Source organism: Notechis scutatus, chromosome Z, assembly GCF_049901735.1.
Source record: "Notechis scutatus isolate UNSWTSFEM ecotype Mainland chromosome Z, rNotScu1.2, whole genome shotgun sequence".
NCBI lineage: Eukaryota > Metazoa > Chordata > Lepidosauria > Squamata > Elapidae > Notechis > Notechis scutatus.
This window is the reverse complement of record NC_142025.1, coordinates 82,703,508-82,726,340: the sequence shown is the minus strand read 5'-3', so window position 1 is coordinate 82,726,340 and position 22,833 is coordinate 82,703,508. Positions and strand designations below refer to the sequence as shown.

The 22,833-nt window shown below is 40.0% G+C and overlaps 1 protein-coding gene across 2 annotated transcripts in view; it reads right to left on the bottom strand.

Moving 5' to 3' along the window:
* Positions 1 to 22,833, bottom strand: part of CSGALNACT1 (chondroitin sulfate N-acetylgalactosaminyltransferase 1) — a 46,116-nt gene that overhangs the window by 13,308 nt on the left and 9,975 nt on the right. For both annotated transcript variants that reach the window (XM_087945840.1, XM_026679896.2), the window contains exons 2-5: positions 9,238 to 10,144; positions 8,740 to 8,956; positions 5,994 to 6,095; positions 4,679 to 4,857 (exon numbers count right to left, since the gene is read on the bottom strand). In XM_087945840.1, coding sequence (XP_087801966.1) covers positions 4,679 to 4,857; positions 5,994 to 6,095; positions 8,740 to 8,956; positions 9,238 to 9,868 — 1,129 coding nt within the window. In that variant the 5' untranslated portion in view covers positions 9,869 to 10,144. The remainder of the gene's footprint in view (positions 1 to 4,678; positions 4,858 to 5,993; positions 6,096 to 8,739; positions 8,957 to 9,237; positions 10,145 to 22,833) is intronic.

Here is a 22,833-nt window from a genome sequence, read left to right as displayed (position 1 = left end):
GCACGTTTCACTATATTGTATTGTATATATATTACATTACACTCAATTTGTGTCTAAGTGTTTTATCCTTGAGGTGGACAAGCTTCTGCCTTAGCGTGTTCTTGGGTTTAAAATGTACATGTATATTGTATTAGTTGAATAGTCTCCTGAGCTTTTCAGATATTCCTGCAACATATGGAATGACAACATTGCTATATTTGTTGTTCTATTCTTTGTCTATAATGGAGGAGCTCCTGCTGGATTTTTTTTCTGGATTTAGGCTTATTTTCTCCTTCAGCTGGAAGTCTAGCAATGCCTAGCTTTGATGTGATTTCTCTTATCTAATTTATTCTATTTTTATTCGCCAACCTTGAATGCCATCTCCGATACTACATCACGTACTAATTATACACCTATTCCCACAAAACCTCCAGTTGGTGTCCTCTCAGATGGTAGCCTGACTGTTCCTCCTACAACCGGTCAAATCAACCCCCCGCAGTTAGTAACATCTTACCAGGAAGTTTCCCTTGACTTGATCAGCTGGGAAGAAATGGCCCCAAAGGAAGCGACACCAGCCCAGGGCACCCATGGTTCCTTAGTAAATAAGCCCCAGGTCAGTGCCTTTCGGATTCCATCTATTTATGAGACTGACTTATGTCAAGACAATTTCTGGAACCAGGAGGAGACACAGCTCTTCGACTCCTTTTGTGTGCTTCCACAACCAGAAAGGCCCCAAATCATAAAGCGTCTGGATGCAGTTAAATCCAAGCTCTGGAGTCTTTCACTACCTGATAAGTATTCCCTTGGACTCCAGGGTGTCTATACTGATTTACCAACGGAAGCTCCCTTGGCGCTCTCTCCAGAATGTCTAATTTGTAAATTTGAAGATCCAGGGCTACTTCAAACTCTGTCTGTTGATGCTGCTGAATACTTGCCAGCTAAGCAACCAATTAATGCCACAAGTACGAACTGGAATGCACTTAGAGCCCTACAGCCCCATGAACAAGGCTCGCCTCCCCTCTGTCCTTCCCTGCCTCTGCCTCCTAAGAGATGACCCTGCCACTTAACAATGGTTGTATCTTTTCAGATCCGAAGGGCGCTCTGGGAAAAATTAATCACACAGAATGACTATTAAATCTGGCAAACCCTCCCCGCACACTTAAGTGCCTTTCGTGGAACATAGCATGTTGGGGGAGAAGGTGTGGTACCACAGAATTCGCCAACTATATTCACTCATTTGATGTGGTCCTGCTTCAGGAGACCTGGGCATGCGATAAGATATCCCTTACAGCAGTGCCCCCCAACCTTTTTTGTGCCACGGCCCGGTACCAGCATCACAAAATGATCCGCGTCCTGGTACCGGCATCAGCACGCATGACAAGGCAAGGCGAGCCGAGCGACCGGCCAGCCAGCCGTCCCCCGCTTCTCCCCGCCACCTTCAATTCCTCCTTTGTACCTTTTTTGTGCTTTCTTAATCTCCTCCGCCATCGGGACGGCTCTTCGTTCAAAGCCACCACCACCCCTTCGATGAAACTAAGGCACGAGGATTCCTTCAGGACCCAAACGCTGCTTTCCAACCGGAAAAGCTCACCTGGAAGCACTTTCTCATCAAAACAAGATGGCAGCACCCAGCAAACCGGCGGCCCGGTAGAAAATGATCCACGGACCGGTACCGGTCCGGGGCCCGGTGGTTGGGGACCCCTGCCTTACAGGGTTTACGGTCATTTCCTTGGCTGCCACCAGACAATCTATGACAGGAAGGCCTAAGGGTGGTCTAGCTTGCTTGGTCTCTACTGCTTTGAAAGTGGAGACAGCGGAGCTGCCCCCCTGTGGCTCTTTAGCTATGGTGCTCCTAATTAAGAGAGGACACAGCAAACTGTTAGTGTTCAACGTTTATCTTCCCCCGATGATGAGGCAAGCTGATACTAAGGCTCAATTGGGCGTGCTGGAGAATTACATTACTTGTATGGAAACTAAATTCCCAGTGCTGTACATCCTTATAGGGGGCGACTTTAATGCCCAATTGGGAGTCCAAGTTCCCCCATCGATTGAGGCACTCTACTCCCAAGAAACCCTCCAGGCCATAGGACACCTGATTTCAGCCAGACATTCTAAGGATAAATTAACAAATTTTGCTGGCATTCAGTTAGCCCTTTTAGCAGCCCAACACAATAAGATAATTCTTAATGGGAGTACCCTAGGTGATCTAGTTGGTGAGTTTACTTTTAGTTCCTCACGTGGAAGTAGTGTTATTGATTTTGTGCTGGTATCCCAGCTTCTTAGAAAGGCAGTCTGTGCTTTTTATGTGGACTGCCTTAAGGAGAGCGACCACTACCCCCTGGTTATAATCATTGGGCTTTCCTCAAATATACATCTCCCTAGGGGTCCCCAGATATTAGATCCCTATGTGGTCTCGTATACAAAGAGGATCAAATGGTCTTCTAATACTGAAAGAAAGTTCCACTCCTTTTTATCATCTCCGGAGTGTCTCAGCCTATACAATCAGGCCCTAACAAGTAGTGGCCCAGGGACAATCTCGGCCTTTGAATCACTAATTAATAGTGTTCAAAGGGAGCTAGGACCCGTCCCTAGGCCGAGTGGTCCATATCATTCAAGAAGTAATTCTTGGTTTGACAAAGAGTGTCTCATGCTCAGGAACCAGATTAATTGGTTTACCTGCTCTATCGTAATTGAGGGGATAAATGCCCACCAGAGCACTACTATCGCTTGAAGCGGGAGTATAAAGGACTAATTGCTAAGAAAAAGAAAGCTAAAGAGAGAGAGAAGTGGGATCTACTTCTCCTCTCCATCCAGCAGAAGAACACTTGATTATTTTGGCAAATTGTTGCCAGCTCCTTGCCGGGTCATTAAGAACTCCCTCTCTGCTGTATTTCCAACAGAGATTGGGAAAACCATTTCTTGGCAATTTTCCAGGCGTCAACAAGTTCGACTGTGCTTGGGCCACAGCTGCCTCCTGCAGTTCCTGACTGGCAACCCGTGACTCATGCTGAGATTACCGAGCTTATCTCCGAACTCAAGTCAGGCAAAGCCCCTGGCCCTGATGCCATTCCCCCTGATCTGCTAAAATCCAATCCCGAGTGGTGGATTCCTCTTAGCAAGACTCTTCACGCATATCAATACCTCTGGCAGGATCTTTACCTCCTGGAGCTTAGCAATTATTGTTCCATTTTTTAAATGAGGAAATAGGAACAATCCAGCTGACTATCGCCCCATAAGCCTGTTCTCCATCATTGGGAAACTGTATGCTAAATATCTCCAACATAGACTCCTCACCTGGGTTGAGGAGTCCAATATTATTGGTGCTGAACAGATTGGGTTTATAGCGGGCTGTGCCACACTGGACCACTGCTTTGTCTTAGTGCACCTGGTCAATAAATATACTACCATACCAGGTGGCAAACTTTTTACTGCTTTTATCGACCTTAAGTCAGCATTTGACTCAGTCCCTAGGGGACTGTTGTGGTCAAAACTGCTCAAAAGTTCTATTGATAGATGTCTTCTGTTCTTAATTACATCTTTGTACAGCCAGACCGCTAGTCAGGTCAGGTGTGGTCTGCAGGGAGAACTTTCAAATCCTATCCCGATTAAGAACGAAGTAAGGCAGGGTTGTGTTCTGGCTCCTCTTTTGTATAATTTATTCTTATCTGACTTGGCCTTTCACATTGGACGTATTGAGTCCCATGCCCCAAAGTTGTCAACTACGAAGATCCCGCTTCTCCTTTATGCTGATGATGTAGCCCTCCTTTCATTGTCAAGGCCAGGTCTGAAAAGATTACTTTCTGCATTCGGGTCCTACTGTGCTGAGAACCATTTGTCTATTAATTACGACAAATCCAAAGTAATGGTGCTCTCTATTACTGTCTCTCCTTGAAACAGACCCTTCTAGATCCAATGTTAGTAATTTGTTCTTATATTGTCTAGGGGATGGCTCCTCATATATCACTTCTTTGGTTTCCAAATTTTTTTAAAGAGCTGTGACCATCAGAGGAGAACTCTGTAATTCCCCTTAGTCAAGTTTTTGGTGACCAATTGTTCATGATTAATTTCCCCATTGTTGTACTTGTGTTTTGGTTTGTGACCGCAAATAAATTATTATTATTATTATTATTATTATTATTATTATTATTATTATTATTATTATTATTATTGTTGTTGTTGTTGTTGTTGTTGTTGTTGTTATTATTATTATTATTTTCTAATTTAGTTTTCAGCTAGTCCTGGGAAATGTTCCAAAGACAAAAGGAAACATGGATTCAGCTGTTTGCATTAAAAAAAAATGAAAATCACCTGAGCAGGGAACTTTCCAAATTGCATCTCAAAATTTGATGTCCATTTACCTGGATCAACAGTCCAGATTTTTCTTTAACTGTTTCAATGGCTGAATCACTCAGAATGAGCTCCCATCCTCCCTCATTATTACAATTATTATCACATTTATGGGGAAGAATACTTTCCATCATCATTATAGATGATGGCTATATACATTGTCTAATTTCTGAAATGTATAAAGGAGAAATTAGCTGAGTTTTCAGTTATAGTTACAGTTTTGCTAGAGAGAGTTGGCAGACCTCTGAAGGAATATATGTATGTAATATATCTTCAATGTTAAAAAGAATAACAAACTGCTTATGGTGTAAATTGAATTTCTGTCCATCATATCATGAATGAATGACTGTACCTGGTTGTGTGTTTAATCTACATGTGTTCAGGAATTCTGCTGTGAAATATATATCCACATCACAGAAAAAAAGTACAACATTGGTTCCTTTCCAAAATCTTGCACCCACGTCCAGACCTTTCCCCCTGGAGAACACTTCATCCAGCTGAATAAATGTGTAATTTCTGAAATTGGCTGATCTGTAAAGAAAAATTATAGTTAAGTTTTATCTACCTTTCATGTTATCATTTGTAGACAATTTTTTATTCTAAGAAAAAAAGAGTCTTAGTGATTAATACATTTATCATGACTGACTCTTATATGCAAGAAAGGAAATACTCCATTTAAATGGCTTGGGTCATCATTTAGCTTTATTGTATGCTGCCCAGAGTTGCTTATTTGTGAGAGATGTGCTATATAAATTGGTTAATACATAAATACAATAAAAACAAATGCTTTATCATCATATATTAGTTGGTTTTTAATGCCACATTTTAATTTATAGTAAGCAACAAGTTCTGTTAGTTGCCAAAGTTTCCTTCTGAAATGCCTCAGTAGCATTCAGTTGACTTTTGAAAGGAAAATATGATGTAAATCAACTGACTGTTGAAATATGGGATTGGATCCAGACTTCTTAGAGCAGTCAAGTGAAATCTGTAGAGGTTGTTTGCTCCTGTTGATTGCAATAGATCTAATTTAACAATGGTATAGTGTGGACATTGCATTATTACTGGAAAAGGTAGATGGGTGTAAGAATTTATTCAAAAATCTGTTGTATAATCTGCAGTGTAATGGAAGCTGTATAATACAGAGAGAAATCAACAGGACAGCTTGCCTCCTTGTGGTTGTTCCATAGCTGGAAGTTTCCAAGACAAAGAAAAAACGGTAGGAAAAAAAAAGGTAATGCCTTTTGAATTGAAAACTTTAGTTGGATAATGTATTTTGCTGAAAACAGATATGGTTGTTCCCAGATTTTAATTAATATTAGAGGGGGGAAAAAACTAATTAAAAATTTACTTTTGTCAGTGCAGGACAAATTATCTGAAAGATGATGATTTGTCAATAAGAGTTTTGAGAAGAATTTTGCTTATAGCATTTCCAGTATTGTTTAAGGATTGTCTAAGCACAGCGGTTCTTTTCTGTTTAGAGGAGATTAGAATTACAAGGCAAAGATTTCAGCCAAACAACAATAGGTCTTCCAGATTATCCTAAGACTTGCCACTTCTTTTTTAAAAATGTTAACCATTAATGAGAAGAGTAGAATCAGGAAATCCACCTTTTCTTTTTCTTTTGGTTTCAAAATTAAAAATGACATTAAGTCAAACGCTTTGCTCACTTGGATATGTTTTCTAGGATTCCTTTGACTTTGCTCATTTGTTCACTTCCAAAGTACACTACGGTCAGGTGAATCCTTCCATCTTGCTGCATAGCCACCTCCCTAAAATAGACATCAAGTGGAGGATAATAAGCATATTTTCGTACAACTTTAATTTGTAACGCCTTATATATTCACACTGCACCTCACCTTCATGCATTGACTTATCTTTATCTATACCTGTACCCACAACACAGATATGTAAAACATTTTGAGGTTGATTGTTCTGATCCCAAAATGGTTTACTAGAAACCTGGAACACCTGTCCTTACCAAAATGTTCCAACATTGATACTGATAATTTCAAACTTATAGAAATTTTTTGTTTGTGCCTTTGAATCTACGTTGAATCCTGGCAAGTGCCTGAATAATGCCCTGCCGTTTCTTGGCAAGATTGCAGAAGTTGCCAGCTTCCAAGAATGAAACAGAGTAATTACCCAAGTTCAACCAGCTGGCTTTGTGCTGAAGAAGGGACAAAATTCACTGTCTCCTGGTTTCTATCCTAGTGCCTTAACCACTGCATCAAATTCACTTTGTATAAAAAGTGGCCCAACCTAAAAATCAATGTTTTAACTTTCATTTTTAATAAAATGTTTATTAGGCAGATTTTTTTCAATCTTTAAAGCAAGACACACCATCTATTTGTTTAAACATTTCATGAAATATTAACAGGACTTTTAAAATCTCAAAGTGAATCTGACTGCATAGATCACTGAGTAGCTGCAGACCCACTATTTTCAGCATTTGAACTCACAGATAAGTGATTTACTCTGATATTTACGCCTTCCCTTACAAATCTGCCTTGTATGCATGCAGTCTTAATGCAAATTGTTAAAGAGATTCTTGAGGTCTGTTACAGCAAATGGAGAAAGCCAATATAGTGGCAGCCAAATGGTGAGAGGCCAAACCTATTTCTCTCTTATATTTCCAAACCATAATTAGATATATGTGCCCCATTTTCACATCATACTGTATTAAGCTATGGTATGTTTAAATATAATTGGTTCAGTAAGGCACCAGTGATTTGGCACATTGTACTAAGCCATATATCATGGCAACCAAATTACAATGAGCTGAGGTCACATAACATGTTAAGCCAAACCAAACAAATAACATTACATGAATCAGACAAAGAACTGGATAACAGCACTTTGGAATGCACAGTGTCTTTCCTTGAAGGTTAATTTATCTCCAATTAGAGACTGCCTAGTTTCATTTGACTCTGGGAGACAGAGAGCATAAACAATAGAACAACATAGCATAACAAATATACAATTCAGAAAAAAGTATAGCAATACAGAGATGACAGTTCCAGTCAACACAACATATCCAATATGTAACAAGGGTATCAAACATCTAGCTCAAAGCCCGGGAGAAGACCCAGATTTTAAAAGCCCTCTAGAATGTCATCATGGTGGGAGCCACATATATCTCAGGCAGAATCTCATTCCAGGCCAACACCACAGGATATGGGTGATTCCCTGAAGTAACCAAGCTCTACGCCACGTAGGGCTTTATAGAATAAATCAGCACCTTGAATTACACTCAGAAGCAAACTGGCACCCAGTGCCTGGTATGTGGGGAAAATTTTGGGAGACAGGGTGAAGAGATGCTGCCTAAGGAATTGTCAGGTAAGAAACAACATAGGCTGTAGCTGGATAGTGGGTGGAACTTCTTTGGCTGTAAAGGAGACTGTAGGAGCATTATAGTGGATGTTAACTTTACCAGGCAGATGAGACAGGAAACACAACCAGATAAGTTAATTATATCTATTGTTCAGCTACATTAACCAGATCTTGCAAGTCAGGAAATACAGTTTCTCCATCATCTCCTGAATAAATAGTACATGGATAAATGTGCCACCTCCATCCTGACTCTGTCACAGATTCTCCACAAGTACAACTAATGGTATCTCTGTATTGAATCTCTGCTTGAATCTGATCAGAATGGGTCTAATAATCTGCTTCTTCCTGGGTTCTTATTAATTGCAGACTGACTACCTTCTCAACAGTGATCCCTAAAAAAGTGAAAAGTTGGAGACAGGGCAATAATTATTCAAAACGGTTGGATCCAAAGATGGCCACCTCCTTGCTCAAAGAGGCCAATACCAAGCACAGACTCAACCATAGGTCAGCTTCCTGGCTACTTTCAAGAGGTAGTCTGGTCCAGATGAGCAGAGAACCTTGTCTACTTCCCCAAGAATCACTGGTTCAAACTCCCATCTCAGTTCATACCACAAATCAGACTCCAGCCATCTTGGAAATATTTGCCTAGCCAGAGTTCAAGTCAGAGCATGTCTGAGGAACTTTCACCAGAAGCCTGAGTATTTCTCACTGGTTTGATATGAGTAAGAGTTCTACTGACTCAGACATTTTGTTTTCACAAATCCTCCTAATCATGGCTAACTTAGCCATAACAAATAATTCTGGGTGATAAAAGTTTGAGATCATGCTTTGCATGCTTAGTCTCACACTAAAACTAAGTCCAATATGTTAACCAGTAAGGTAATTTGCTACAAGAAAAAATATTGGCTAATTATGTACTATCATGTTGTTGTCTACGTTTACCTACATCATAGATAAATATTTCAAATTAATACTCTTTTTTTAATCTAACATTACAAATAAATCTTCAAAACACAAACTCTAGCTACACTGCCCTACAACTTCTCATCTGCCATAAGAGGTCATAGTAGCAATGATACCAACCTGAAATTCTGCATAAATTGCTGAAATGTGCTGACCCTTTTTGTCAGTGGCACGATGATGTTAATAAGAGCGTGGGCCATATTGAGGTTTTCATTTGCAACATTCATGATCGGGCCAAATGGTCTGAACAGAACAATGCGCTTGAATTCATATTCTTTGTCTCCTTTGAATATCAACTCATATAGGGTGCCTTTATCTCTTTCAGTCCGGCGAATGCCTGTTAGGAAAGAGAAGGCAATCATTAGCTAGAATTTTTAAAGAGGTAAAAATATTTTTATATATAATTCCTCTGATGTTATTTCTGCAATTTTAGCAGTAGGCATTTATAATTTTATTTTTACAAATTATCTATTGCTCTCAGTGGTTTATTAGAACATAACACTAGCAAAAAAATTATGAACAGTTGTTTGAGGACAGAAATACATGCAGAAACCCTATCTTTAAGATATCCGCACCTATTTCTTCATTCATTCTTAAGTGACTTTCCAGAAAACACACCTTCTATGAAATCAGAGATAGAGTATATTCGATGATTTATGCTGCTGTTACTCTTTGGCCTATTTAAAATTTCCAGCCCTGACTCAATAGCTTCTGCCAATTCATCCCTCTTGTCCTTGCGCACAGGCTTCTCCTCAGGATGACGTAAAAGTCCCGTCTCCAGCTGATAAACTTTATGTTGAGTGAAGCTCTCAAAGGGCAGTGCAGCATATTCAGTTGGTAGCTTGATGCCAGTATGTATTTCTGCTTTGTCAATCTGGGAATGGAGGAACTGCAGTAGGGTTTTTTGGGACTTCTCAGAGTTTCCTAGGTCTAGTCTAACCCCCAGTATGTCAGTATCTTGACCTTGCATGTTCTTCAGTGGTTCACTCTTTTCCTGAAGCTTATCTTTCAGCTCAGCAATTTGTCTTTTCAGGCTGTTGATATGGTCCCAATAATATTCTTCTCCTTTTTGTAGGATTGCCTGAGATTCTTCTTTTCCTATTGGGCTGATAACTCTGAGGAATGCAGTTTGCTGATGGTTACCTTTTGGAGTGCAGGTAAACATGTAGAACACAGATGCTGCACAGCAGAGGAACACAAGTACAACTACTACTCGAGACAGCCCTATTATCCCACGACGAACCATCATCTGCTAAGCAGCTGGTGATACCCACATTCCTGTAACAGACTGAAATTTTCTGCAACCTTTTTAGAACTCAGTTCAGAAGTTATACACATTGATACAACAGTTTTTGACTAATTAATTTAAATGTAACATGCATACAACATGTGACAACGGGGCAATGTTGCAAGGTCATTTAGCAGTACTGAAAGCTTCATTGAAGGACCAATGTTGGCATTTGAAGGATATCTGTTGATCCTGGATAAAAATTGATAGTTGCTCACAGCAGGGAGAGAGAATGATCTGGAAGGCAAAGCAAAGACGTATTGGATTAATTCCTGTGTGAAGAAATTTCATCTTCAGAAGAAGCAGTCATTGAATGGTGTGATTGATTCACATCTATTTGGCTACAACATACAGATCTGACAATCAAGAGATTCTTATTTACCTAGATTTTAAGATAGCTGGCTTCATGTCTAAGGGACTACTGGAGGAATTCATAGTCTCCTGTTTTCTAGCTACCTTGAGTACAACAAACTGGCTGTTCAGTTTACAATTAATAATGATAACAGTGAGGATATCCTTTCCTTTCAGTTTTTTCCCAAATGCCATCACTCTGTTAAACAAATAATTCTCTCAACACTGTCAAACTATTTACTAAGTCTGCATTACTATTACTATTAATCCTCATCCTTCCTTTCACCCATCTCCTGCCACTTATGACTGTATGACTGTAACCTTGTTGCTTGTATCCTAACTATTTTTATTGACTGTTTCCTAGTATGATTTGATTACTTATTGTATCCTATGACTATTATTAAGTGTTGTACCTTACGATTCTTGACTCTTGACGAATGTATCTTTTGTTTTATGTACACTGAGAGCATATGCACCAAGACAAATTCCTTGTGTGTCCAATCACATTTGGCCAATAAAGAATTCTGTTCTGTTCTGTTCTATTCCTTTTTTAAATAAAACCCACTGACGTAATTATAAAAGAACAACAACTGTGTTTACTTAATTATTTTTTATTTCCCCCTCCTCTCAGACTCTTATCTACTCTACCTTTTAAGTAAAACCCTTGTACAAAGCTCCATGACATGACAGATGTGTTAAAACCGATTTCCCATTTTTCTCTTATTTGATTTGTTACTCATCTTTGAAAAGTAATGAAAACCATTGTTTTAACACTCAAAATCATGCCTTGAATAATAAGTATTCGATCTCTGACATGTCTACTTAAAAGGACCTGGTAGCAGGCATTTGGAAGACTTGTGCCAGTCAAAAAGGAGAAAGTGTTCTAATTCAGTCAAAATCACTTTTATGTTATCCTCTTCAATTTTTCAGCCCTTTGCATGCTAATTATAATATTTTGTAATAAATAGTGGCCTGTACTTTTATCAGTTCTAGCAATAATCTATGATTTATATTTTCTAGGATATTTGGAACAACTTCTGGTATTATCAGAAGTATACACTTTATGAAAAAAAATTCAAGAATGTGTAATCTTGTATAATAATGTAGAATTGGTCCTATGTCAAAACTTACTGGACATTTCTTATAAAATGAAATACAGTTGGAAAGAACTGTTCACTTTTCTTTTCTCCATCCTCTGTGAGTACCAATGGCATGCTAACTTTTCAAGTTTTATGTATCAACCATATGCCCATACTTTTAGTCTCCCTAGAGTGCAATAGCTGCTGGTGGGTATCTACTTAATGAATAACCATCAACGTGGACATCTGCATTTACATACTTCATTTTGCAAATTATGCATTTGATACCACTGATAAAACCAAGATGCCTATAAAAGGAGTACTACAAGTATAAACTAAACTAAATTAAACTGATTTATTTGATACTGTATTTGTTTTTTAAAGCAGAAGCATTCAACGGCTGGCAAATTTCTCAAACATAAATTGCCAAAAGTTACCAAAAATTACACCTTCATATATTCAAGTTCTTATTCAGATTATCTTTCCTTTGCAGCCATTGTCTGATTTCAATCTCAATTAGGGGATTATTAAAGACACATTCAGCATTATCAAGTTTTGTGAATATTTCCACAATTCATCTTCTATGATGTATTGTAGATTTGGACAAATTTAAATTTAAATTCCCACATACTGACTTTTATCCAGAGTTTTTGACTCACCATATTGTGTGAATTCTAAACATATGATCATTTTTGATATCTTCAACTTGAACACTGCCCCAAGATTTGCTTCAATTTACAATATTTCACATTTGTTGACTTTCAATAGCTGAATAAATTGAATAAATTGATGAAGACTCTGAGACTTAAAAAAATCTGTCTGGGGAAAGTGACATCTGAAGTTGTATCTGCATTTCATTATTATGGGGAGTGACAAAAGAGCATTTGCTTCTGAATAAAAATTCTATTTCTGAATTATATAGGCTTTCATTTTGCTACTATGAGGGATGATGCAAAATGCAATTGCGCTCAAAGCAATTTCTTACATTATCTTTTCCTATCATCATTCCCCAAATAGCTTTTATTCTTGCATGTGTGTATGTATGTATGTATGTATGTGAGTAATATGATGCGAAAGAAAATTAAAGTAGTACACTCTAATATCCATCTACTATGTACTTTTCCATATATTTCTATTCTTGCAAAGCATTCTTTTTTCTGACATCTCAATTAATACATTGCCTATTGTTCTTTAAACCTCACTATCTCTGTTTGAGTATCTTATCAGCTTCATCCAACCACAACTTTCTCAGACTTTCCATTCTTTCAAATCCATTCATTCTTCATTCAGTCCTAATTCTCTCTGTTTGACCAAACATTTGTCCATAAATATGTTTCATGATTACCATAAATCTTTGTCTTACTCACTGCTGAAATCATAAGCATTACCATTATTTTATATGTGCTTCATTTCCATTATAACCTCATTCAGCAGAAAGTCTTCAAATCTATATTCATCCACAAACTTATTATCATCCACTTTCTTTACATAAACAAATTTCAATATTTGATCTGCTGAAAATCAAAAATCTACTCTATACAAATTTTTGATTATTTTCATTCTTTTATAACCTTTAAATCAAAATTTTGCCCAAGATTTTCCAATGGACACTTAACAAAATAATCTCCATCTAATTTTTGCAGTGATTCTTGCTACCTTTCCTTTATACTTCCAATGGCAATCGTTATGATAAACAAGCTGCACAGCCAATCAATCCATAATATAAACCTATGTATATATTAACACTTCCACAGATTAACCATCTAGATCTACGGTATTTTCAAACAATTTGTAGTATTTATGATGATCTTTTTATCATTTTTATTTTTAGAGAACATTTATAACACTGATTATATTTCTGTTTGAAATACAATACTTGTCGGGCTCTACATCTTACCAGTGTTCAGAGCCCGACATTACAGCTTGGCAACCGCTCCGGACTCATGACTGCCAATGACGTTTTACAGCCTTGGAGCTGTAAACCTCCGATCCTCATGTCAGGCTCACAGAGTCAGCTGCAGAGTGAGGGAGGGCTGCGGGTGACAGCTTCAGGGTTGTGTATCTCAGAGCTCACTTGCAGTATCAGCACAGAGCCCACAATGTCAGTTTTGGAGTGGGGGAGGGCTGCAGCTTCCTTGACAGCCTCGGGGCTCTGAATCTTTACAACCATGTGCATATATATCCCAAAAATTAAGCTCAACAGGAAGAAATTGGGCCATATGGAAGAAGGAGGCATTTCCAGTCCGATGGGCACTACTTACTGGAGACATTTGCTAGAGGGTAGTTCACATCCTTTGGAGGTGTGGACAGATCAAAAGAATTTGGAAGTCTTGCAAAATCCAAGAAGATTGTCTCTAAAGCAGGTTCGATGGGCGTTGTATTTCAGACATTTTAATTTTGTTTTGAAATACGTTCCTGCTAGAGAAAACTTTATGGTGGATGGCCTATCAAGGCAATGTCATCATGAAGAGGTGATACAATCACTTATTCCCTGTAACGATCATATAAACTCATTACGAACAACGATTCTTGCAACAAACCTTCTAGCAGTACTAGTGAAAGATCTATGGTTTTCTGTAAATAGTGCTCAGGTTACAATGAAAAATGGAATAGCTTGGCGAGGGGAAAAGATGTATGTACCAGAAATACTACAGTCTATAGTATTAAAATGTTGTCATGATACCAGACAGGCAGGTCACTACAACTTCCTCAAAACCTTACATTTAGCTAGAAGACAGTCTTGGTGGCCGTCTATAGGAATGGATATTGAAAAATATGTGAAAGGATGTTCTGTGTCTGCAACCACGAAAATCAGAATTAGAAAGCCTTCGGAATTATTACAAATGGTAGCAGAACCCACAAGACCATGAGAAGATATTGGAATGGACTTCATAGTAAATCTACCAGAAAACCAAGGATATACAGTTATTTGGACAGTAATTGATTTGTTTTCAAAACAAGCTCATTTTATTCCCTCTAAAGGATTACCATCGGCAAAATGATTAGCTGCTTTGAGAAATGATTAGCTACATTTAAGAAATGTATATCGGTTGCATGGAGTACCCAAATGAATAATCTCAGATAGAGGAGTCCAATTCACCGCTTGATTCTAGAAGAAATTTATTCAACTTATTGGCTCATCACAAGGACTAAGTACTTCGTACCATCCATGTACTAATGGAGCGGCAGAAAGAACTAATGCCACTATCGAGCAATATTTATGATGCTATATAACTTATCAGCAAACAAATTGGGTTGAGACGTTATCATTTGCTAAAGTAGTGTATAATAATACTGTTCATAACAGTACCGCATATACTCCTTTTCACATAGTAAATGGGATGGAATTTATTCCTATTCCAGAATGGCCACATGTGGCTAACGAACCAACCACAGCCACTAAATGGATTGGAGATATACAAACTCGATGGACAGCGGTTAAAAGTACATTGACCAAGGCAACAGAATTGTATAAAAATATGCAGACAAGAAATGGTCTGAACAGACCTTATTAGAAGTAGGAAAATGGGTATATCTATCTACAAAATATATTAACTTGGGGTTACCCTGTAAAAAACTAGGCCCAACATATATTGGTCCCTTTCAAATACTTCAAGTGATTAATCCAGTTATGGTTCGTTTACACTTACCATAAGGTTTAAAAGATTACATCCTATTTTTCACAGTAGCCTGCTTAAGCCTGCTGACATGACACAGCTCGAACCTCACTTAAAATACCCAGGACCTATTAGAGATGATTACTATGAAGTAGAGCAGTGGTCCCCAACCTTTTTTCTACCAGGGACCAGTTTCAAGCAGAAACACTTTTTCAAGGACCGGCGGGGGGGATTGTATTTTCCATTCCCAAAACTTTATGTTTACCCTACAACTAGCATTAAAGACACCTGACTGCAGTCTCTCTAGTTCTAGGTCTTGCCCAGCTGTGTAGCTACAAAATTTCATGCAGATGTTTCTCTTATCTCTGGTGAAAACAGGAATTGAATGAGGAGCATTTAGTCAGTGTGTTTTCCCTAGGAAGCTCCTGTAGTCCTTGTTTAGGGATCATTCAGAGCTACGATGGACCTCTAACATCCAGCGCAGGAAGAAACTGCTTCAAAGAAGCCGGGGGTGGTGACTTTTCCTGTCGCCGCACCTCCTCGAGCGGCCGTTCACCCCACCCCCCGCCCGCGCGGGCGTTCAATCCAGTGCTCCGTTCTGCCTGCTTGCCTGCCTGCCTGCCTGTGTTTCTGGTTGTTTGGGAGCAGCTTCGGCTGAGAATAATAACTATTTGCCTCTTTTTATCAGCCGAAGCTTCTCCGAATCAACCAGAAACAAAGGCAGGCAGGCAGGCAGGCAGAACGAGCACTGGATTGAACCGCCGGTGGGCGGTGGGGTGAACGAGCCGCTTCGGAGGAGGTGCGGCGACAGGAAAAGTCACCCCCCGGCTTCTTTGAAGCAGTTTCTTCCTGGGCTGGTGGAGGAGCGAGAGAGCGACTGAGAGAGGAACGAGGCGGAGGAAACCAAGCCGCTGAGCCGGAGAGCAGGACAGGCTTTGGTTGCTTCCTCCCTCCTCTTCTTTCATTTGTGTCCTTGATCCCTGATCCCAGCAGCATCCACCGAAGGCGAAGAAAGCCGCCATTTTTTTATTTTTTTTTATTTGCGGCCCGGTACAGAGTGCTCCACGGACCGGTACCGGTCTGCGGCCCGGTGGTTGGGGACCCCTGAAGTAGAGGACATCCTTGATTCCTGCTGACAATGAGGGGTCCTACAATACCTGGTGAAATGGAAAGGATATCCAGAAGCAGATGCTTCCTGGGTGGTCTCTGCAGATGTGTCAGCCCCACAATTGCAAAGACTATTTCATCGGCAACATCCTACTAAGGCGGGGAGGAGGGACAAAAACTATTGTAAGAATGTTATTAATTCTGTTAATTGCCTTCCAGGCTGGAAACATGGTAGAGGGGGCAGCATGTCGGGCTCTACATCTTACCAGCATTCTGGAGCCTGACATTACAACTTGGCAGCCACTCTGGACTTGCAGCGATGGCTGCTGCTGATGTTTTACAGCCCTGGGGCTGTGAATCCCCGATCTGTAGCTTGATCCTGACATTACAGCTTGGCAGCCGCTCCGGATTCGCAGAGACGACTGCTGATGACGTTTTATAGCCTTGCAGCTGTAAACCTCCGATCCTCATGTCAGGTTCGCAGCATCAGCTGCGGAGTGAGGGAGGGCTGTGGATGACATTTCACAACTTCAGGGTTGTGTATCTCAGAAGTCACTCGCAGCGTCAGCGTAGAGCCCGCAATGTCAGCTTTGGCATGGGGGAGGGCTGCAGCCTCCTTGACAGCCTCGGGGCTCCGAATCTACAGACAGGTGCTGTTTTGAACTGTGGAGCTATGGGTGATTTCAGCTTTAATGGGTGTGAGGCAGATTGATAATTGTTTGGGATACTAATGAGGCATGGTGGAGTGAGGAAAGTTATATTAGCCTAGGCGTGGCTTAATTAGGCAAGGGGTGGTGGCATGGATAATTAGGTAATGGGTGGGTTAGAGTGGGGCGGATGCTACGTAATTAGGCAGGGGTGTATAAAACATTATTGGGAGTTAACTATTTTCAACACTGACTTTTCATGGTTATCCGTTGTTGAAGCTCTTAGCCACAATTGGCAATACAGCAATAAATTCTACAACTGCAAGTGTGAGTAGCCTGATTTATTGATTAAAAGATCCAGTTCTTGGCAGAGATGACAATACTGTTCCCATACAAATCTCTGAAATGCTTCTTACAACATTTTTTTCACTTCAGAGCCATTTTATCTTTTATTTTGAATTCATTTAATTACCACTAAGTCATGTTATGAGTGCCTGGAGGTCCTTTATTTTATCATATAGTTTATAAAATAATTTTTATTTCTATCAAAATTACTTTACATCTTCTCTGCCTCTTTTATTTTATAATTTGTAATTATTCCTCACTTTCTTTCATTACATTATTTAACTAGCTTTTTCTGTCTCTTTTTCCTGCTTAATTTCTTCTCATTTTTACTCATCCACAGTCTTTCTTTTTGACATGCCAACAAGCATCTTTCTTCATATTTTCTGTGGCACGTAGTAACATAATATTTACTGTGTTGTAAGAAGTTACTATACCCTCTTTCCTTATATCTACTTTTCATTCTCTTGGGAGATTAACTTATTGTTTAATACATTTTCATATAGATCTTATATTTTCTTTTCTTGTAGACATTCTACATTCACTCTAGTTCTTTTCACTCTTCAGCTTTTCTTTCATGTCCATCATATCTCAAGATCATGTCCATGGTATTTTCCCCACTCTTGACATTATTAAACAATGGCCGCTTCTCATATTCAGAATCTTAAATTATGTACTTGAAATAAACAGCTTATTCTGATGCTCACCAATTACCATTTTAATTCATTTTTGGATCTCCAAATGCCCTTGTTATTAGGTAAAGGTAAAGGTTCCCCTCGCACATACGTGCTAGTTGTTTCCGGCTTGGGGGCAGTGCTCATCTCCGTTACAAAGCCGAAGAGCCAGCAATGTCCAAAGATGTCTCTATGGTCAGTGACTGGCATGAGTAAACGCCAAAGGCACATGGAATGCTATAACCTTCTCACCAAAGTGGTTCCTATTTTTCTACTGCATTTTTACATGCTTTCGAACTGCTAGGTTGGCAGAAGCTGGGACAAGTGACAGGAGCTCATTCCGTTTTGCGGTGCTAGGGATTCGAACCACTGAACTGATCAACAAGCTGAGCATCTTAGCCACTGAGTTGCAGTTAAATTTAAGATGGTGATGATGATGACTATCTATCAGTATGCAAGCCTTTATTATTTATTCATTTATTAAAAAACATTTATATGGCTGCCTAAGTCACTCTTGATGACTTTGGGCAGCTCACAGGGATAAAACCCCAATACAAAAATCTATAAACCCTCCACTTTTCCTGGCAATAGGTCAGATAATCCACACATCACTCTTGGGTCTCGAGGCCTGTTGGCAGAACCATGTCTTCAGGTCTTTGCAAAAAGGTATCAGAATAGGGGCTGTTGAGAGTGATTAGCTCTTTCACCTCATTACTCGGGCCTTGTTGGGGCCCAACCATATGGTGGCAGAGAGAGAAGATGAGCATAAGGAGCGGTCTCCCCTCCTTCCCCCATTGGAGTCTTGGAGGAGAGGCTGAACTGCAGAGTGAGGAGGTTGGAGGAGGTGAGTAGCTGAAACCAGCCTCAGAACAGCAATTATCGGCTGCATGGGATGCCAAGAAGGATCATCTCAGACCGGGAGTTCAGTTTACTGTGAAGTTCTGGAGGGAGTTTATTAAGTTAATTGCATCATCTCAATCAGCTTAGCTCCGCCTTCCATCTGAGTATGAACAGAGCCACAGAATGAGTTAACACAATGATAGAACAATACCTGAGGTGCTATGTTGACTATTAGCAATCTAACTGGGCAGATCTCCTGCTATTTGCTGAAGTTGCCTTCAATAATTCACTGCATAGTAATAAGGGACTCACCCCCTTTAAAATAGCGGGGTGGAATCTGTCCCCATGCCAGAATACCCACGGGAACCCCCATCCTCAGTGAGCCTAACAGAATGGGTGGGTTCCTTACAAAGTGCGTGGGGGGAATGTAAAATGAGCACTGGCTAACACAACAGAAATGCAGAAGGTGCAGGCAGATAAGAGACGGTCATCCCATTGGGGAGGTCTACCTCTATACAAAATATTTGAAATTGAAACTACCCTGTAGGAAGCTGGGTCCGAAGTTCATAGGACCTTTCCCAATAGTAAAAATAATAAACCCAGTGACAGTAGAATTGAAACTGCCACATTTGTTAGAGAAAGTGCACCCAGTGTTTCATTGTAGTCCACTCAAGGCCACTAGCAAAGTTAGCTCCAACTCCAATAGTGGTGGAGGGGGAAACCCACTATGAAGTCAAGAGGGTCCTGGATTCCAAGGTAAACTTCAATTCCTAGTCCTGTAGAAAGGGTATCCACTAGCAGAAGCTAGATGGATGAAGGCAAGGGATATGAAAGCAGACCGTTAATAAAAAAAATTCCACAAGAAGTACCCCCAGAAACCAGGAAGCCCTCCCCCAAGTCAGGGGGAGCCCAGCCACTGCTAATGTGTGTTTATGCTTGATGTTTTCCAGGTGTTTCTCATTAAGGGGATCCGACAGTCAACTTAGAAACAGATTGGGCCTGTCACAGCCAATTTTCTCCATTTCTCAGCTTGACACACTTTGGAGGGAGGAGGGAGCTTTGGAATTTCAGACCAGACGTCAACAACTTCCTATCTCATGGGAACCAAGGTCATTCCAACAGGGAATGGAAGAGGTTACCAAGGAAACTCCAGAACACCTAATTGGATGACCTGTGACAAGGTGGGAGGGAGCTGTCTAATCTTTAATTGTACTGAAAGTGCGGGAAATAGCCAGAGCTGATTTTAAGATCATCTGTGCCAAAAAGTACAATAAAGTGGTTCTTTGTAGAAATTTAAAGTCTCAGAGTGCTGACTCATTTGGGTTTGTCAATCAGAACCTTGACAGGTCATACATGTGCAAATCTATGCTTGCAAAAACCACGCTGTCTGCTGCATTTTGCACCAGTTGAAGCTTTCAGATACATTTCAAGTTCCATGTATATATTCCATGATATAACTATTATTTTAGCCAAAAGACGTGTATTTTCTATAAAGAAATATTTGTACATAAATGTTTGCTTCAAGTAGTGTTTCAATATTATCTATCAGAAAGTTGGGGTTTTTAGAAAATTGTTCACTTATATTTAGAAAATTTTAGAAAATTAAGTTCACTTTCTTATTCTCTATAATTACACTCATAACTGAAGATCTGAACACTGGAACATAGAACAATGATCCATTACTTTCCACAAGTCTGGAGGTCTGTTTGTCATATTTCTCATAATATGGTTAATTTTGCAGGCAATGTTCATTTTGTAGCCAAATATCATGGATAAAAGATAATCTCCTTCATAAATAAGTACAATTCTGTTAATGTACCTTTACAATAAAATAAAATTAGCTTTCCTGTTTGGTTTATCTGACAGGGCTGACATCAATCTTGCAAATCTGAAGAAACAAATTCCTGATATTACTTTTAACCATTTGAACCAATTAGGGCAAATCCTTCCCAAAGGCGCTTGCCTAATTGTTTCCTAGGTGGCAGCTTTCCCACTTGTCCTACCAAGGTGATGCACACATATCATCACATCATCTTTACATTCTGACTACAGAGAATTATAAAATTATAACATTCCTTCTATAATATTCTATAATATTTTTACATTTAATTATTAGAGTTAAAAACTAACTTTGTTCATAGGGCATGGAGAACAATAAAATTCAATGGAAACATTCTCTTCTTAGAGTCTTAGATCCTTATTTTAAAAAAAACCTCTAACTCTAAAAACTCTGGAAAGTTGACCAATTAAAAATAAAACAAATATGTGGGTCAACATCAAGAGAATGACAAGAAGTCAGTCCAGTATCAAATAGTCAAATAAACAACTAAATTAGTCACCACTGAAATAAAGATAAAGGTTTATCTTGTTGTGCATGACTCTAGGGGGCAGTGCTCATCTCTATTTCTTAGCCAAGGGAGCCTGCATTGTCCGAAGACATTTCTGTGGTCATACCAAGGTGCACAGAATGCTTTATCTTCCCACTCAAGTGGTACCTATTTATCTACTCAATTGGCATGCTTTCAAACTGTTAGGTTGTCAGGACCAGGAGCAAATAATGGGAGTGCACCCCATCACGCGGCGCTCAGGTCTCAAACCCAGTTTGTCAGCTTTCCAGATGACAAGCTCAGTGTCTATAATTGCTGAACTATCCCACCACTGAAATAGGATTTTTAAAATGATTTTAATGATACCTGATACAAATCTGGAAACAAAGTATTTCAAAACAAGGGGCTTCTATAGAGAGAGGTTGCTTTTGGGCCAATGGTTCCTATCATGGGACAGGTCCTTCAGCAATTTCTCTGCTTGAATTTATGCTCTGGACCAGGGGTTGCCAACCTTTTGGACCTCAGGAACCACCAAACTCATAATTTTAAATCCCACGGACCACTAATATGAGTTTTGACTGATGGTGGCTTGCAGACATTGGTGGGAGAGAGAGATAGATATCAAGATCCAATCTAACCTTGGAGGGCTGGTGGTGATGTTCTCTCTCTGTCTCTCTCTCTCACACACACAGAGGTCCCTGACACACCCCTACCCCCTCCAAAGCAGCCACATTCCTAACCTGCTTTTCAGCCCCATTCTCAGGGAGGAGAGAAAGGGGGGAGGAGAAGAGAGAGAGAGAAGGGGGGGGAATGGATCTCATCTAATCTTGGGGGCTGGTGGTGACGCTCTTCTCTCTCTCTCTCTCTCTCTCTCTCTCTCTCTCTCTCACACACACACACACACACACACACACAAACAAAAACACACACATCCTCCAAGGCAGCCACAATCCTAACCTGCTTTTCAGCTTCATTCTCAGGGGGAAAGAGAGAGAGAGAGAGACATTGTATTCTGCAATCCCAAATAAAGATCAATCGATCGGTAGGAAAACAGGGTGGGGGATTTTCCTGCAGACTTCTTTTGGATTTTCCCAGGGTTTCTGTCTGCAGAGACCCTGGGAAAATCCCAAAAAAAGTCTGCAGGAAAATTCCCCATCCTGTTTTCCTACCGATCGATCATTCTTTACCGTTCCCAGCTCTGTTCTCCGGGGGGAGTGGAGACTTTTGACTTCATGCAAGGAAAGCAGCAGAAGTCTTTCTTTCTCTCTCCCAAACTCCAGAAATAAGTCTTTGCCAGCACACCCTCTTGGAACAGAATGCCTTACAGGGTCCCAAGACTTATTTCTGGTGGAGTTTGGGGGAGAGAAAAAAAGACTTTTGTTGCTTTCCTTCCATGCAGCCAAAAGCAGAAGAAAGTAGCGGAAAGAAGCAGCCCAGTGGCCAAACAAGGCGCATGGAGCGAATGGGGCAAGTTCCCCTCCTCCGTCCTTTCCTCCCTCCCCTCACTACCTCTTGTTGCTCACAATGCAAGTGACGCAAGCCCTTGTGTTCCTGCAGGCCATGTGGGTGGTGCAGCCTTGTGTTCCCACGCAGCCTGGATTAATTGCTTTGGGGGTGACATTTCTCTGTGGACCACCAAAATTTTCTCGTGGACGAGTGGACCGCGGCCCATCAGTTGGTGACCACTGCTCTGGACAGATGCCATTCAAGCTTTTAACAAATACTTTGAGTTGGGCTCAGAAGCTAATTGGGAGCCAGCACATCAAATGGTTTTCTTTTACTACAGTGTTTGTCATCTTGACTACACCAATTTTATAATTACTGGCTTATACTATGGTTTTTGTGTTTCACATTTTTTCTTACTGTTTTTGAGCTGATCTATAAATAAAATGTCTTGTTTTGTTGCCAATGCAATGTTAGTTGTTCAAGGTTTCCAGATTAG